Source organism: Ascaphus truei, chromosome 2 (genome assembly GCF_040206685.1).
Source record: "Ascaphus truei isolate aAscTru1 chromosome 2, aAscTru1.hap1, whole genome shotgun sequence".
In the NCBI taxonomy this organism is placed as follows: Eukaryota; Metazoa; Chordata; class Amphibia; order Anura; family Ascaphidae; genus Ascaphus; species Ascaphus truei.
Window position 1 is genome coordinate 80,795,568 of NC_134484.1, and position 14,866 is coordinate 80,810,433.

Consider the following 14,866-nt stretch of genomic DNA (forward strand, 5'->3'; position numbering starts at 1 on the left):
TACAGACGACAAGGGTGAGTCGACTGCCCCAGGGGTGTCGGGGGTGAGCCTCCAGGTGACCGCGGAGCACGATGACTCCTTAAGTCTGGTCGCCCGGGCGTAGGGCTCCCCTCTGCATTGCGTCCTGGTGGAGGTGTCCTCATTAGAAGGTAGCTGTCCAGAGGAGAGATTGGACCAGTGTCTACCGCCGATCCTTCCGGAAGAAGAGAAGCCCATCGTCAGCCAGCCGAGTGGTAAGGAACCCCCTTGTTCCCCACAGACTCCGATGGAGGTGGCCGTGAAGAATGCCAAAGCTACGGTTCCTGAGCGGAGCGTGAGCCCGTGCGCTCCGGCACAAGTGGTCCCAGGACTGGGATCCAACGCTCCCGAAGTTCGAGTCAGTGAGTGGACTGTCCCAGAAGAATTGGGGACAGGTCCCGATACCGCCAAGGTGGGAACTGACAGCGTCCCCGAGGACCTGTTGGCCACCGTGATTCACCGCCGTGGTAAGATGTCTACTCTTTACCCCCTGCCAGGTGAAACAGAGACATTGTTCAGTGCTCGCTTCTCAGTGGAAGCCTCGCAAAAATATGGGGACAAAGACTGTGTGGAGAGAGATTTAGGGAAAGCTGCCTCCTTTAAGCCCAAAAAGGAGCGCCCCATTCCTCAGGTAGTGGACCGCGGGAAAGGTCCTGGCTTCCTGGTCTACCGCATCCAAGCCGCGGATGACCGGGTAAAGGCCTGCTTAAAAGACGTTGTGCTACTCCTTCCCCCAGGGGGAGGAAGTAGCGAAGAGCCAGTAACTGTCACTCCAGAGTGTGCTCTCCAAGAATTTTTTCTGGGGGAGGCTCACGGACGCAAAGGTGAGGTACCCCCACATGTTCAGTTCGGGGCACCCCACAAATGGTCTCAGCTGGTCTCGATTATTGAGTGTGATATACCATGTAATCTGAGGTGTAAAGTCGACCTGATAAGTGTACCAATTATGACATGCAATTTTTTATTGTGTAACCTTATGTCAGGGTATGGCGTTCTCCAAGCGAGGACGTTGGAATTTCCACCAGGGGGAGAGTGTAGCCAGATCTCCCCAGCACTCCAGCACCCCCCTCCCCTAGTGCGCGATCGCGGGTACCGCCGAGTCACAAGGCGGCCCCGCAAGACAATCGCGCGGGTGAGGGCGGTCAGGTCCCGGCTCGGGGGTTGCCGGGGATGCGTGCGGCCGGTTGCCAAAGCCGCACGCGCGTCTCAGGGCTCCCAGCGGATAGGGCGCCGCCATGTTGAGCCGGGTCGCGCATGCGCAGTGAGTCCCCGGCGGCCCGAGATAGTCGCGCATGCGCAGAAGATCGCGCGAGGGCAGGGAACAGTTGCGTGAGGGCAGGGAAGGCGCAGGAGAGTCGCGCGAGAATAGGGATAGCTAGTGAGAGGTTGTGGCGGCCATTAGGGGTTAGTGCAGGCACAGGAAAGGAGCGCACGCGGCCCCAATGTTGTTATAGGTGCCCCGGGACTACAATTCCCATAGTGCTTAGCGAGAGAGGCATCAGGTGCCTCATAGTGGCCAATAGGGCTGAAGGATTGCCCTGGAGGAAGGAGATACATTGTGTGGACTGCAGCTACGCAGTTAGTTGGAGCAGCGGAGCTGAAGGGGAAGGAAGGGTGCAGGGAGTGAGTGAAGCTCCTGCATCGCGTAAGGTCCCCTACATCCCAGGTAGGCCCCAACTCCCCACCAGGTTAGTGGGTAATTTATAAGGGACGGCCCTAGATAGGGAGGTCACCCTTAGGTGTGTAAGGTGCAGGTTTTGCAGTGCCACAGCGGGTAATGCTGTGTGCACTGGCAAATAGGACTGTGTGTGTGTTGTCACTGCATGTACTGGGCGCAGTGTGTGCAGCGTGTGTGGGAGTCTGCAGGCTGACTGTGAGAGCTGTGTGTCTGCTGCAGGCTGGTAGTACTAGCGAGTTAGGAGCTAGTGGTTAGTGAGGTTTCTGGACTTGGGGTAGTAGGGGAGGGGGGTAGGTTATTAACCCCGCAGGCCCTAGGAGTTTTCCCCAAGTCACCTCAGGTTGCGGTACATCAAGGACAGGCCCTAGGTTAGGGTTCCTGTCACGCTACTGCCCGTTAGAGAGATAGGGATTCAGCGGCGGTTGCTGTTCCCGTGAAGCGGTTGGACCCACGTTGGGGTTCTGGAGAATATCACCTGGATAGGATCAGACGGATGCATCGCACGTCTGACCCTTTGAGAAGATTGTTGCAGGCCCGAGCACCGGAGTGCTCGGCAGGTAACTTTGAATCCTATGTGCACCAACAGGCCTAGTAGTTCTTAGTGACTGCGCAGTCACCCACGACCTCCGTAGGAGTACGGGACATTTGGTGGGGATTACCGGACACTGGGTGGGAACACCAGACATTGGGCAGAAGGTGATACGGTTATAGCATAAGGTTATGATGTTGTGTAATGTCTTATATGTGTGTTAGTAAAGTGTTTGTTCATTCAGTAAACCTGTTATCCATAATACTGGTGTATGTGGTTTCTGAGTGGGTTCCTATGTTAGGGTCATTCTACATTTCCATAGAATCCTGCATAGGTGGAGGCGCTGAAAGAAGATACGTTCCAGAGGATTCACCCCAGGCTCTCACTAGCGGAGGCTCAGACCTCCTGTGAGCCGGCAGGTATACGCACCACACCGGTAACACCACATGTTCTACGCACCCACACTATATATGCGATTGGGTGGGGTGGAATACCCGTTACATACAATATATGCTGTATTAAATGTATTTTACTTGCAGTATCTGCTCATTTAGAGACAACATTTTTCTAATGCCAATAAATGTAGTATAACAGGATAGCAGTATAAAAGTCTAATATGCTACAATATTCTTCAATTACATTTCTAAACTTGTGTGAACTATAACACTGTTGGAAACCTGTCTTGCCAAAGGAACCTTTAAAATATAGCCATGCAATTTATTGTAGCACTCTAGTTCCAAAGCAATAATTTTTCTATGATCTACAGTAAATTGTCTACTTTGTGATTTGTTTATTTTATTGTACATCACATGTCACGTGGAGATTGGGCAAGATAAATAAACTAGACTATAAAGTCTTAGCATCGAGCTTATAAAAGCTGACACACAGAAGGCAGTAAGACATATCAAGTACAGTAGCTCTGAAACAACTTTGCATTGCTACTGCCATAGAGAATAAGCAGCTGCCTCAAATCTAGAACCATGAGCACTGAGAACTGGGGATATGATGCACAAAATGGTATGTAGAACTCTTCTAATGTTATGTATGGATCAAACTGCATAACATTATTACAAAACATGTATATACCACAGATGATAATGTATTCTATAGTAACAATGTGCAGCAGAAATCTTTAGTAGTTCATACAATAACGTACATTGTCAAAAGGGACAAAATAAGAAGCAAAGCTGCTGTAACAATGTTAAAATATACACATAATTTTCAGCCTTATTTATATATAAGGTTTAACATATCCACAGCATAAACAGTATAACACTGACTGTTCTGTGGTACTGTTTATTGAAACATGTTTAATTTTTTATAGGACCTGATCATTGGCACAAACTTTATCCAATTGCTCAAGGAAACTTTCAATCTCCAATTGATATTAAAAGCAAAGAAGCGAAGCCTGATGAGTCACTGAAGTCTCTAAGTATTAACTACAATCCGAATGCTGTAAAATCCATAGTCAACATTGGACACTCATTTCACGTGCTCTCTGAGGACAAGGGGAATTTATCAGGTACAGTAATAACTTATTTTGACTATATAATAGTTTTCTTTATTTAACGATTTATTGTAAAAAAAAAATTAGCATTTATTCCTAAATTTATTTTACACATATTTAATTCAACTGGTTTAATACTAATTTGAAGCATTTCCAATAGTTATGCTATAGATAATTTAGGTACCGGATGGGGAATCTGTGGCATTTCTATTGATTTAATGCAATTCATTCCATTTCATAAATCTCTTGTCAGAATAGTTTCTTCAGGTTCTTTCTCTTAAAAGGAATTACAAAAAAAGAAACATTCTTAAAAAGAATTACACTGGTGAAATAACCATGGAAGCATTCCCATCACCATAATCCAGCACGCAATGTTTTATCTTCATCCTAATTCAATCACAAAATAGTTTTTTTTGTGGGCTGCATTACAAAGTAATGAGTGGTAGGTAATCCCAACATTTATAAACTTTCAATTATGATGGGTTAAATTAACTTTAAATGGTTACAGGACAAACTTCGGAAAGTAAATACTATCGTATGAGAATAGCACCAGTTTATATAAACACAGTAACATAATTTATACAAATAAAAGATGCCCCTACGTCCAGCATTATCTATATTTGGGCTTCTAAACAATACTGTTATATTGGTTCATAGGATAGGGATGCAGCAAATCATGTATAGCAACCAATCATTTCTAGCCTCCAAATATACAGTACATTGGTGGAATCCTGGAACTGTACATTTGTATACTGTAAGTACATAAATGAGTACTCATTTATTTTGCATAATCGCAACTGGACTAGCACGGCCACTTGTATCTAATGTATAAGTACATAACAGATTTATCCATTGTTGTTACGAAACTTCTCATATCTGTATTACTGTACCTTTTGTTTACAGTATCTGTTTTGAGTTACTCTCATGTCTCTATACAAATTAAGTACCAACAAGACTTAGTGTAATTCACCTTATCCCTTGGTTGCTGAAGACAATAATTAATTGAACTTGTATTGTTCGTGGCACGTTGTAAGCTAAATTGTTGTTATTTCCAGTGGTAAAAGGGGGGCCTCTTAAAGCATGCTACCGATTGAACCAGTTCCACTTCCACTGGGGTCCTACCAATGACTATGGGTCAGAACACACTGTGGATGGAAAAGGATATGCATCAGAGGTAATACATCTTGAAATTAATGTGGTAAATTAATACAGAAGGCAGAAACAGTACTGTAGGAAGTGTGATACCTTTTATTGGACCAACATTTAGTTGGTACGTTATAGGCTTTGAACACAGGGGGAAAAAGAACCAACATTGCTACCAACCCTTCTTTCTCTAAATAAATCTTTATTTTGTGCAGTGTCCCTTCCTTACTTTACCATTTTCTTCTTTCTCTGAATGTTTTAGTTAATTCAATCAAATTCAAAACTTAAATACTTCTTCATTCATATTTCACATTTTTTTTACTTTTTGCTTACTCTCACCCATCATGACCAACAAGAACAGACAGCATTCATAAAATATTACTGGCTTTCTAATGACCACTGTGTTTCTGATTAATGGGGTAATTACATTGGCCTGCGGCAACTCTCCAATGAGTGACAAACTAGTAAAATCGTAAAATAATATAAAATGCCCACATACACAGTTATTATCTTCATCTTCAGTTACCTTTTAACCCCATGCAACCCATAAGATTGTAGGATTTACAGAACTGACTTGGACCTTTTTTTAAAGAACAGAGTAGCATTATTTAGTTTTTATTATATCAATATTGGTCCCCAGATATCCAACTGTTTATCATTATAGATGTGAGCTTTTAAGTCAATATAAGTGATGTTTTTATCTTAATAATATAATTAGTTCTTAATTGAGCAAATCAGAGGAAGCATGATTTTGGAACCTCCATCAGGCATTACATACAAAGGGGTAGATACTCAAAGCTCCGTCTTTATCCCAGTCTATTAACTTGTTGTTAGTTTTCCAATATTGGAATACAGCATAAAGTTTCAAGATTATCTACCTGTATCTATGAGAGAGTCCACTGAGCAGCTTTGCTTGTGAATTGATTGTAGAACAGCAATGTAGAAAGCAAAAAAAGTATTTTTTTATGACTTACTGTATGTTATACTAGAATTCATTTAAAAGGGAAAGAGTGTAAATTCAGAGTTTTTGTTAAATCAAAACAAAAGATTGTGTGCATTTTTTTAACTGTTTATTTATTTCAGAATTTTTTCACATACAGTATGAAATACAAATAATCAATGGGGAAGGGGTACACAAAAAAGAAGGGAGTGGAAGGGTAGCATGCTATGCATATGTCGTTACATTAAAGTTTTCCAGTTATACAATCAATTAAAATACACAGTTTCACATTATTTGTGTATACACATTGACAATATAAATATGTTCTGTAAAATGAATCTCTGATGCTTTTGTGCCACAGCTAATGAAACAGGGTAGAATCTTACAGTAGTCTCGATTTAATTTACACTGAAAAGGCAAAGATACAAAGAAAAAGCTACAGTAAGTACCTCACCATCAAATAGTTTCATGATACAAAAAAGTGTGGCATGATAAAGTATAGTTTGTGTTTTTGTTTTATTTTTTCAATAAAAAAACATGTAAGTTGTATGTACTATTAAGCTCAGTACTAAACCCATGTCTGCTGTCTGAAATTTCCTTTTTCCAATATGCGTTGATTTCTGAGAGTTGCTAGCAGCTATTCAACTACTCAATACCGGTTTTACTTTGTTTAATTAAAACTGTCAACTATTTCGAGCAAATATATACTCTCATTGTGACTGATTTAATATTGTCTTCCACTTTGAAAGCATCACTGGTAGAAAACGAATTACATTTAAAATAATTGATATTGTTTTTCAGTTACATCTGGTTCACTGGAACTCAGACAAGTATTCAAGTTTTGCTGAGGCTGCTAAAAATCCTGATGGATGTGTCATTCTTACCGTTTTTCTAAAGGTCAGTTATATTACAGGGTGGGTTGTTTTCATTTATACACAAACTACTAAAGTACTTAATTAGGACCACGTATTTTTCTAGTCATGAAATAGATTAACATTATCAGTCGTACAAATACTATTCTTCCATCCTAGCTCAAAGTTACTTTATAGAATGTATTGGTTGGAAAAATGATCAGACTGATGGCCCCAACCAATAAAATACAGTATGCTGTGATATTACACAAACATATACAATCTGAACAAATAGAAGCATTGGAAGCATCTCAGCGCACAGAATGTGCAAACATTATTAAAGAGGTGGGAATGTATGTATGTCTTTATCTATATAGCACCATTAACATACATAGCGCTTCACAGCAGTAACACAGTATAGTTAAAGGGGTGTTTCTGTGGTGTTGACATTTCTCATTGCTTTCCACTCTACATTCTACACATTAAAAACACAAATCTGAAACATTTTAAATTAGATTCTTTTATTAATTGTAAGAATGATTAATTCACCGTTTATTTCTATTGCATTAAAGGTTGGTAATGCCCACCCAGGCCTGCAAAAAGTTGTTGGTGCATTGAATCTCATTAAAACAAAGGTAAGAAAATAACCTGTCGGCAAACAGACCCTCTTGCTGTATTAGTAGAAGTAGTACAATGTGAATTTTCCCGAATATCCTATCTGTTCCCACAAAGGTTTTGTTTTATTTAAACTGAAAAAATTACAGAACAAATAAGAACACAGTCAATGTCCTTTCTTAGCATGCCTCTGTGAGGGAGATGTGAAAGAAAGTTCATGTCCTGAACTGCCTTGAACTGCCTTGACTTTTGCAGGTTTTTCTGCATCTCTATAACAGAACACACATGTTTTTCTTATGTAACGGGTATTCCCCCACCCAATCGCAGATTATAGTGTGGGTGCGGAGAACATACAGTGTTACCTGGTGTGTGGTGCTTTACCTGTTGGCTCACAGGAGGGCTGAGCTTCCGCCACGGGGAACCTGGGGCAATTATATGATACTATGAGTAACCGCGTACTCGGTGCTGCGCCTCCACCTGCGATGGCTCCCACCATAGGGGGAGTGGTTCCTCGCAGGACACATACAAATAACTCGCACACCTATTTGTATAGTAAATAAGAACGTTTACTTGGGAACATAAGAAACAGCATACAACACAAATACCATACACAGAATAACGGGTGTCCCTCTCGGGAGGAGACACTGACTGCGGCGTCACGCAGGGAGCTTCCCCAACACCAAGTGATCCCACCCAGTGTCCCTGGAATCCCCACCCAATGTCCCGCACTCTTGCAGAGAGAGAGAATATGGGTGACTGCGCAGTCACTATTAAACTAAGGGCCCGTTGGTGCACTTGTTGATTTAATAGTACCTGCCCGAGCACTCCGGTGCTTGGATCTCCAACTGGCTTCGCAAAGGATCCGGCGACCAAAGAACACCGGAACCACCTCCAGGGCGATCCCACCCGGAGGACTGCAACAGCCACAATGAAGAACTGCGCCCACTCGCTGCACGGTGGCGTAGCGTCCACTGTGTCTCTATATGGGGTTCCTTCTGAACTACAGTGACACGCGCCATACTATAGGCCGTCCCTACAGCACAGCAACCTGGAATAGCTTTGGGGAAAACTCCTATGGCCTACGGAGTAGCCTATCTTATGCAGGGGTCCCTGACCCCCTGCACCCGCACTACCTCCTCCCGTACTACCCGAGTCCCCTCTGCCTCACTATTAACTAACTGGTCCCAGCGCCTGCAGCAACAAGCTGTGACCCACTGGATGCTTGCAGCCAACGTGCTGCACAACACTGTGCCTGCCTGCCTGTCAGACCTCACGGCACTGACAGCCGTGACCCTGACAAGAGAGCACACTGACACTAAGGGCAGCGTCCCTATCTTGGGCCATCCCTTATCAATTACCCACTAACCTGGTGGGGAGTTGGGGCCTACCTGGGATGTGGGTACCTATCTGGGTGCAGGAGCTGCACTCACTCCCTGCACCCTTCCTTCCCTCACAGCTCCCCAGCTCCAACTCATGCAAGTGACAGGGTCCCTAACCTGAGGGCTGTCCCTGGCAACACTCACTCCACTGGGCGACTCAGGGCTATCTCGGGCCTTGGGGGTTGCTGGCCTAGTACAGGGAGTCACTGACTCCTGTACCCTACCTCCTTCCCTTGGCTGCTCCTCGCTCTGAATAACAAAAATCCTGTCTGCACACAACATTGTTGCAACTCTGCAGCATGAGAATCTGCCAGCTCTATTGGCTTCAATGCTGCCTGTGACAAGGGTTAAAGTGCAGTCCTCAGAGGCTGCTGGGAATTGTAGTTCTTGGTACAGCTCTTTTCTATGGGGACCGCGTGTACGATCTTTACTGCGCATGGATGAAGCTCGCGCCATAACCAAGAGGGCGGTGCCCGCCGGGAGAAGTCGCTGTCCCCTTCCTCCACTGCCACAGGTGTAAGGCAGGGGGCAAAGGAAGATCAGGGGAACCGGGGGTGACCCCCTTACACTTACAAATACATAACATAAAAGAGAACCATTAACATTATGGACAATATGGCTCTGCCATCATGAGACTTTGGTGCAGTCCTTGTGTTCTAACTTCAATCCCAAAGCATTCTGGTTATTAATAGTCCTGCATTAACCAGAACTGGAATCTAGTCACAGGATGCCATGGAGGCAGGTTGTCATTGCTGCAATAAACAAAGGGAAAAGTCTGATTATGGCATACTTTTACCATGCCGTTATCCAGCCTAATCCCAATAGTTGGGCACATCTATCTGACTCATCTCTCTGCTTGAGTAAGCCTGAATCTTTTGCAACTTTCAATGTTAGTGTGGGGATACGTAAATCAATGGTACATTGATGCAACTAGCTGCTAATATTTCTTAAAATTACATTTGTAATGCTGATTTTAATAACCAGGCTCATAAAAACCAACACATTTTCTTAACGTAGACCATATCATTTTATTCTAGTCTATTTACTGAAACAGGTAAGACATTTGAAAATGGTTCGAACTATTTTCATTGATTATTATTTAATATCTTATTATTCTCTTCTAGGGCCAAGAAGCTGACTTTACCAATTTTGATGCTTCAACTCTGCTCCCTGGTTCCCTGGACTACTGGACCTACCATGGTTCATTGACTCACCCTCCTCTGTATGAGTGTGTCACATGGATTATCTTCAAAGAGCCCATAAATGCCAGTTCTGAGCAGGTATTACTAAAAAGGAAACATAACAAAATATGTTGGAAAATATTCCCAAGAAGAATTATACATAATTTACTTGAGATACAGAAATTGCACAAAATGACATAAATAACATGTTCATTAACTCTTATTTTTAATAGCGCTGCTGTTAAATAATGCACCAAAGTTAATGCAAATGCATCACGTTAATGGGAGAGGTAATGTCTGCTGCATCCATAGTACCCTACAGAGCTGAGTTTACAAAATATTCCATCTGTGCAATAATAGCAAACTGTGGACTTTCTGTTTTCACTGCAGAAAGTTGTGAGCCATTTCATTTATTCAGTATAATTGAAAATAAAATTGCAGGTTTTTCTACATTTTCTGTATCTCTGTGGAATTTGCCTAGAATTGGCAACAGTGACAAATCGGCAATATGACTATATTAAAAGTATAAACTGAGGGACCCTTACTGATCTGTGGGCGAAAAAAATCCTGAGAATGACGTGTAAAATAGCACCAACTGAGACATATTTCTTTGGCCGAAATTGCGTGTAAAACAGGACAGGCTGAGGGATTGTTCATAAATTGAGGGGACGGAGAATCCCCAGAATTAAATAGCAAACCAATAAAAAAAAAAATTGGGGGGGGGGGAGAAATCAGCAGTTAATATACAAATGTAGCGGTCGTTAATGCCGGCGCTGGCACTTTGCAGTGTGACATACACAACGTGCCAGTGGGAGCAGACACCATTGTCCAGACACCAGCTGCATGTGAAAAGGGGCATGGCTAACACGCTGACGCACCTGCAATAAATCTGTTAATATTTTGTGAAAATCTGCAAATGGCGTAAGAGATACAATTCTGCAAAAGTGCTAACATTCCACAGAAGTGGAAATAGCGGATTTTACTGAGCTCTAGTACCCAGAGATACATTATCACAATGTCAAATAAATGTGGATCAATCTTGCACTATATGCAATGAATGTATGCAATGTTTATACTGTATGGGAATTGCCCCACTTATTCTTATGCACTTTTAGGGGTATATTTTATACACTCCAAATCAGCTGTTCGACCAGAAATTCCCATTGGCATCAATGGGGGATTGTGCCCGAACAGCAGTTTTGGAGTACATGGAATTACCCATTATTCCAGTTCATCTAATAAATGTATTAAGAACTAAGAAAGAGCTGGCAAGCACCTTGATGCTCTGATGCAAAGTGTTGCTTAGTGAAAAGGACGCCGTTTGCACCTTTGCAAATGTATCTATTTGATACATACCCCAGTAATTGTCAAACTGCACAAAAACAGTGTCCACCACAGAGCATATGTGCAATAATATACACTTACACATGCTTAAAGATATTGAAAGGTTTTGTTTTACATTTCTTGAACTATCAAGCATTTCATGTACTGTATCTATATAAATACACCCGTCACTTGTTTATTTATGCTATTTTCCTTTTATCTTAGATAAACCAATTCCGCAGCCTCTTGTCTTCTGGAGACGGGGAAAAAGCTTGTCCCATTCTGACCAATCATCGACCTACCCAGCCTCTAAAGGGCAGAGAACTGAAAGCCTCTTTTCATTAAAAGGATAAGAAACAGGAAAATGTACACATTACAATAAGAAGTCTCTTTTAATAAGCAACTGTGACATGATAGCAAAGAAATAGGTGCATGTTAATGTTATTATATACAATGGAACTAAAACAATAAAATGATCAGTCAAGAACACTTCATGTGTACATGCTATTTGAGGTCTCAATAATCATTTATAACAGGAATTCAAAATGTGTTGTATCATTAGCACCATCTAAGCAGAGAGGCTATTGTCATGAATTTACACACACTTACCTGTTCACCAAATGAATATGGATTATTAACATAGAAATAGAATTTGAGATGAGTCCCTGATCACTATGTAGACCCCCATCTGGGGACTACTAGTTCATGTAAAGGGTTAACAGCCTTAATGGGTTAACTGTATGGGATCACCCTATGCAGAAGGGGGTGCTCACTCATTTGTATACAGTAGAGGCAACTCTTATTCGAACAAAAACCAGTGGCAATTCCCCAAAAAAACCAGGAAACACCCAGGTACATTCTGAATACATGCCTTAAACTTTCCTTAAACTAGCCCCAGCATGTCTGCATTGATTAATGGCCTATCAGATTAACAGCGGGGGTCCCTGGCAGTCCCATTCAAACTGAATTGGACTGCCAGGGATCCCTGCTGTGTTAATCCTATGGGTCGTTAGTCAATGCAGAAATGCCTTAAACGTGCCTCAAACTAGCCCAGAACATACCCAGCACATACCCAGCACATACCCAGAATGTAACCCGGCTAGTTTACGGCAAATGTTAGAATAAACGTTGCCTCTACTGTATCTTGTGACCAGTGATGTCACTATAGGGAAATAGAAGGGTATATATAGCTCTACCCAGCAGGGGCCCACCTGAATTAGGGCATTATTGAAGCTTTGCAGGAGATTGCCAATCTAACCAATAAGAAGGGAAACAAGCCTAAGTACCTCCCCAGTGTAGGAATAAGAGCTACCAGGGGAAGAAGCACAAAGTAACCATATTGTTTGCCACCAGTTACTGTCTATGAGAAATCTGTCTTTTGTAAGTCGAGCATTATCAACAGATGTGAAGAAGGTCCATTATTATTCTATCTGCATATCCACACCCAGCCTGCATGGATCTAGCACCCTGAAAATGTACGATAGACTCAGCCTTGCCATGTATATACATCCAACTCAATGTAAACTCCTTCGGAACTGGGCAAGGAGTGTTACAATGTGAATGGTCGTGGAGATGAGCGCATACAAATGAGAAAACAGAGAATATGAATTAAGTACCAAAAACAATCTTAAACAATTTTAAAGGTGAGGGTGGTATTGGATTATAATAGGAACTAAGTCTACTCACACGGGCATGTGTGAACGAAAACCCTCAGTGTTGTCTTTATCTTTATCCACAATTGGATGCTTTTCACTGTCACCTGATGTCCTCAGTGGTCGCAGTGGAACAGAGAAAAGGCACAGTGGCCCAATATGAATAATGATTGGGTAATAGGTATAAAAGGATATTTTCTTTGGGGAGGTGTCTGGATAAATAGAATATTTACTCACACGGGCGTGTGTGAGTAACGATCACTCAACTGTGTCTTTATTTAGTTGCTTCTCTCCAATAGCAGGCGTAGTGATCACTAGATGTAATCTGTACACACGATAGGCTGCTTCCCTCTTGTCACTATGGTTCGTGGGGAGCTCGTTGCAATGGATAGATCAGCAGAGGAGGGCAAAAGTAGTACTGTATCAGCTAAGTGACGGTATATATTACAACAGGGGATACAGGAGGGGATGATAACCAAATGGTAATGCTATAAACACTTACATTGGCATGTACAAGTGAAGGACACTCAGATAGTTCTTTACTGCTGGCTTCTTTCCGACGTTAGGTGTCTGCGTCTTTAGTGCATGGACTGATATTTGACTCGCAGCAAACCCAGGGAAGGAGAAAGACCAGAGTAGTATATGGTACAAAGGTAATTTATTACACGACAGTACGGAATGGAAAATACTGTGTGAACTTACATAAAAATAAAAACGATAAGCTTCGCAGTCCAGGCGAACAGTCTCGGTTGCAGAAAGTCCCTTGCTCCGCGTCCGGATTGAGGGCTGGTTCCGGGATGGTTGCGAGGACTACGGTGGCTGTCACAGGTCAAAAAGGCTCCGCACTCCACCAGGAACTACGCGTTTCGGAAGCATACTTCCTTCGTCAGGTTTGGTGGTTGTGGAGAGGAGTGGAGCTTTATAGCAGTCTTAATCAGATCGGAGTTACTGCAGCTTGTTGGATAGATTGTTACAGCCAATCTGGCACTGTTGTCCTGATTGAAGCTCTAAGTGCATAGTTCTTAGCATAGTATGCATGCATAAGTGATAGGCAGTCAAAATGTGATCACAATAAAATAGAACTTAAAATCAACTGATGGAAACACGCTAGGCAATTAAACTAAAATAAAATACCAAATGGTAGATAAGTGGATAGATAAATAAATATACAACTAAAACATGTTGGGACTGTACTTTAAAATATAAAATAATATAAAAAACAATATAAAATAATATAAAAACAACAAAACATATAAGAATATATTAAAAATGACAATAATAATATTAAAAATATATTAAAATATTAAAATATATATATGGCAGGAGAATTATATTAATATATATATATATATATATATATATATATATGGCAGGAGAAGTGTACCGCAAAGTTAATGCTCTGAAAAAAGGATCAAGACAGAAAAACAGGACACATCAGTCTATGGAAACAAACTATTAAATAAAAGCACCGATATTAATATCAACGTTCAAACCCCTTGGGGCAAGTGTTTTAAGTCTGTAAATCCAAAAGGTCTCTTTTTGCAATAGTCTATCACCACCCTCCCCCCCCCCCCCCCCTCCCGCCAGCATGGAGGAACGTGCTCGATAGCCCGATAAATAAGGCCTGTAGGATCCCTGTTATGTTTCAGTTGGAAATGTCTTGGTACACTATGGGTTTGAAGTTGTTTTTTAATATTGCCCATGTGCTCCAGTATGCGTACTCGCAGGGGTCTGCAAGTGCGTCCCACATACTGGAGACTACATGGGCAATGGAGCAGATAGATTACAAATGTGGATTAATAGTTGATAAACTGCTTCATACTGAATCTTTCACCACTGACTGCTGAATCAAAATTCATTTTGTCCCGTGAGACGTTCGAACAGGCCTTACATGAATGACATTTATGAAAGCCAATTGTACTGGTGAGCCAATTGGATTGTACTGATGTTCCAGAGGATCTAAAAGTGCTAGGTGCCAATTTATTTTTAATGTTACCTGCTTTTTTAAAAGATCACTCTGGGATGGTTTGGTACAATAAGTGTTCTTTTA

At 42.0% G+C, this 14,866-nt stretch overlaps 1 protein-coding gene across 1 annotated transcript; it reads left to right on the forward strand.

Annotated features, from left to right (window-relative positions):
- Window positions 1-3,083: 3,083 nt before the first annotated feature.
- Window positions 3,084-11,653, forward strand: LOC142481945 (carbonic anhydrase 1-like). Its single transcript, XM_075582987.1, has 7 exons — window positions 3,084-3,242; window positions 3,550-3,747; window positions 4,788-4,906; window positions 6,617-6,712; window positions 7,239-7,301; window positions 9,785-9,940; window positions 11,390-11,653. Exons 1-7 carry the CDS (start codon window positions 3,206-3,208, stop codon window positions 11,507-11,509), a joined length of 789 nt encoding a protein of 262 aa, XP_075439102.1. The 5' UTR covers window positions 3,084-3,205; the 3' UTR covers window positions 11,510-11,653.
- Window positions 11,654-14,866: the final 3,213 nt, after the last annotated feature.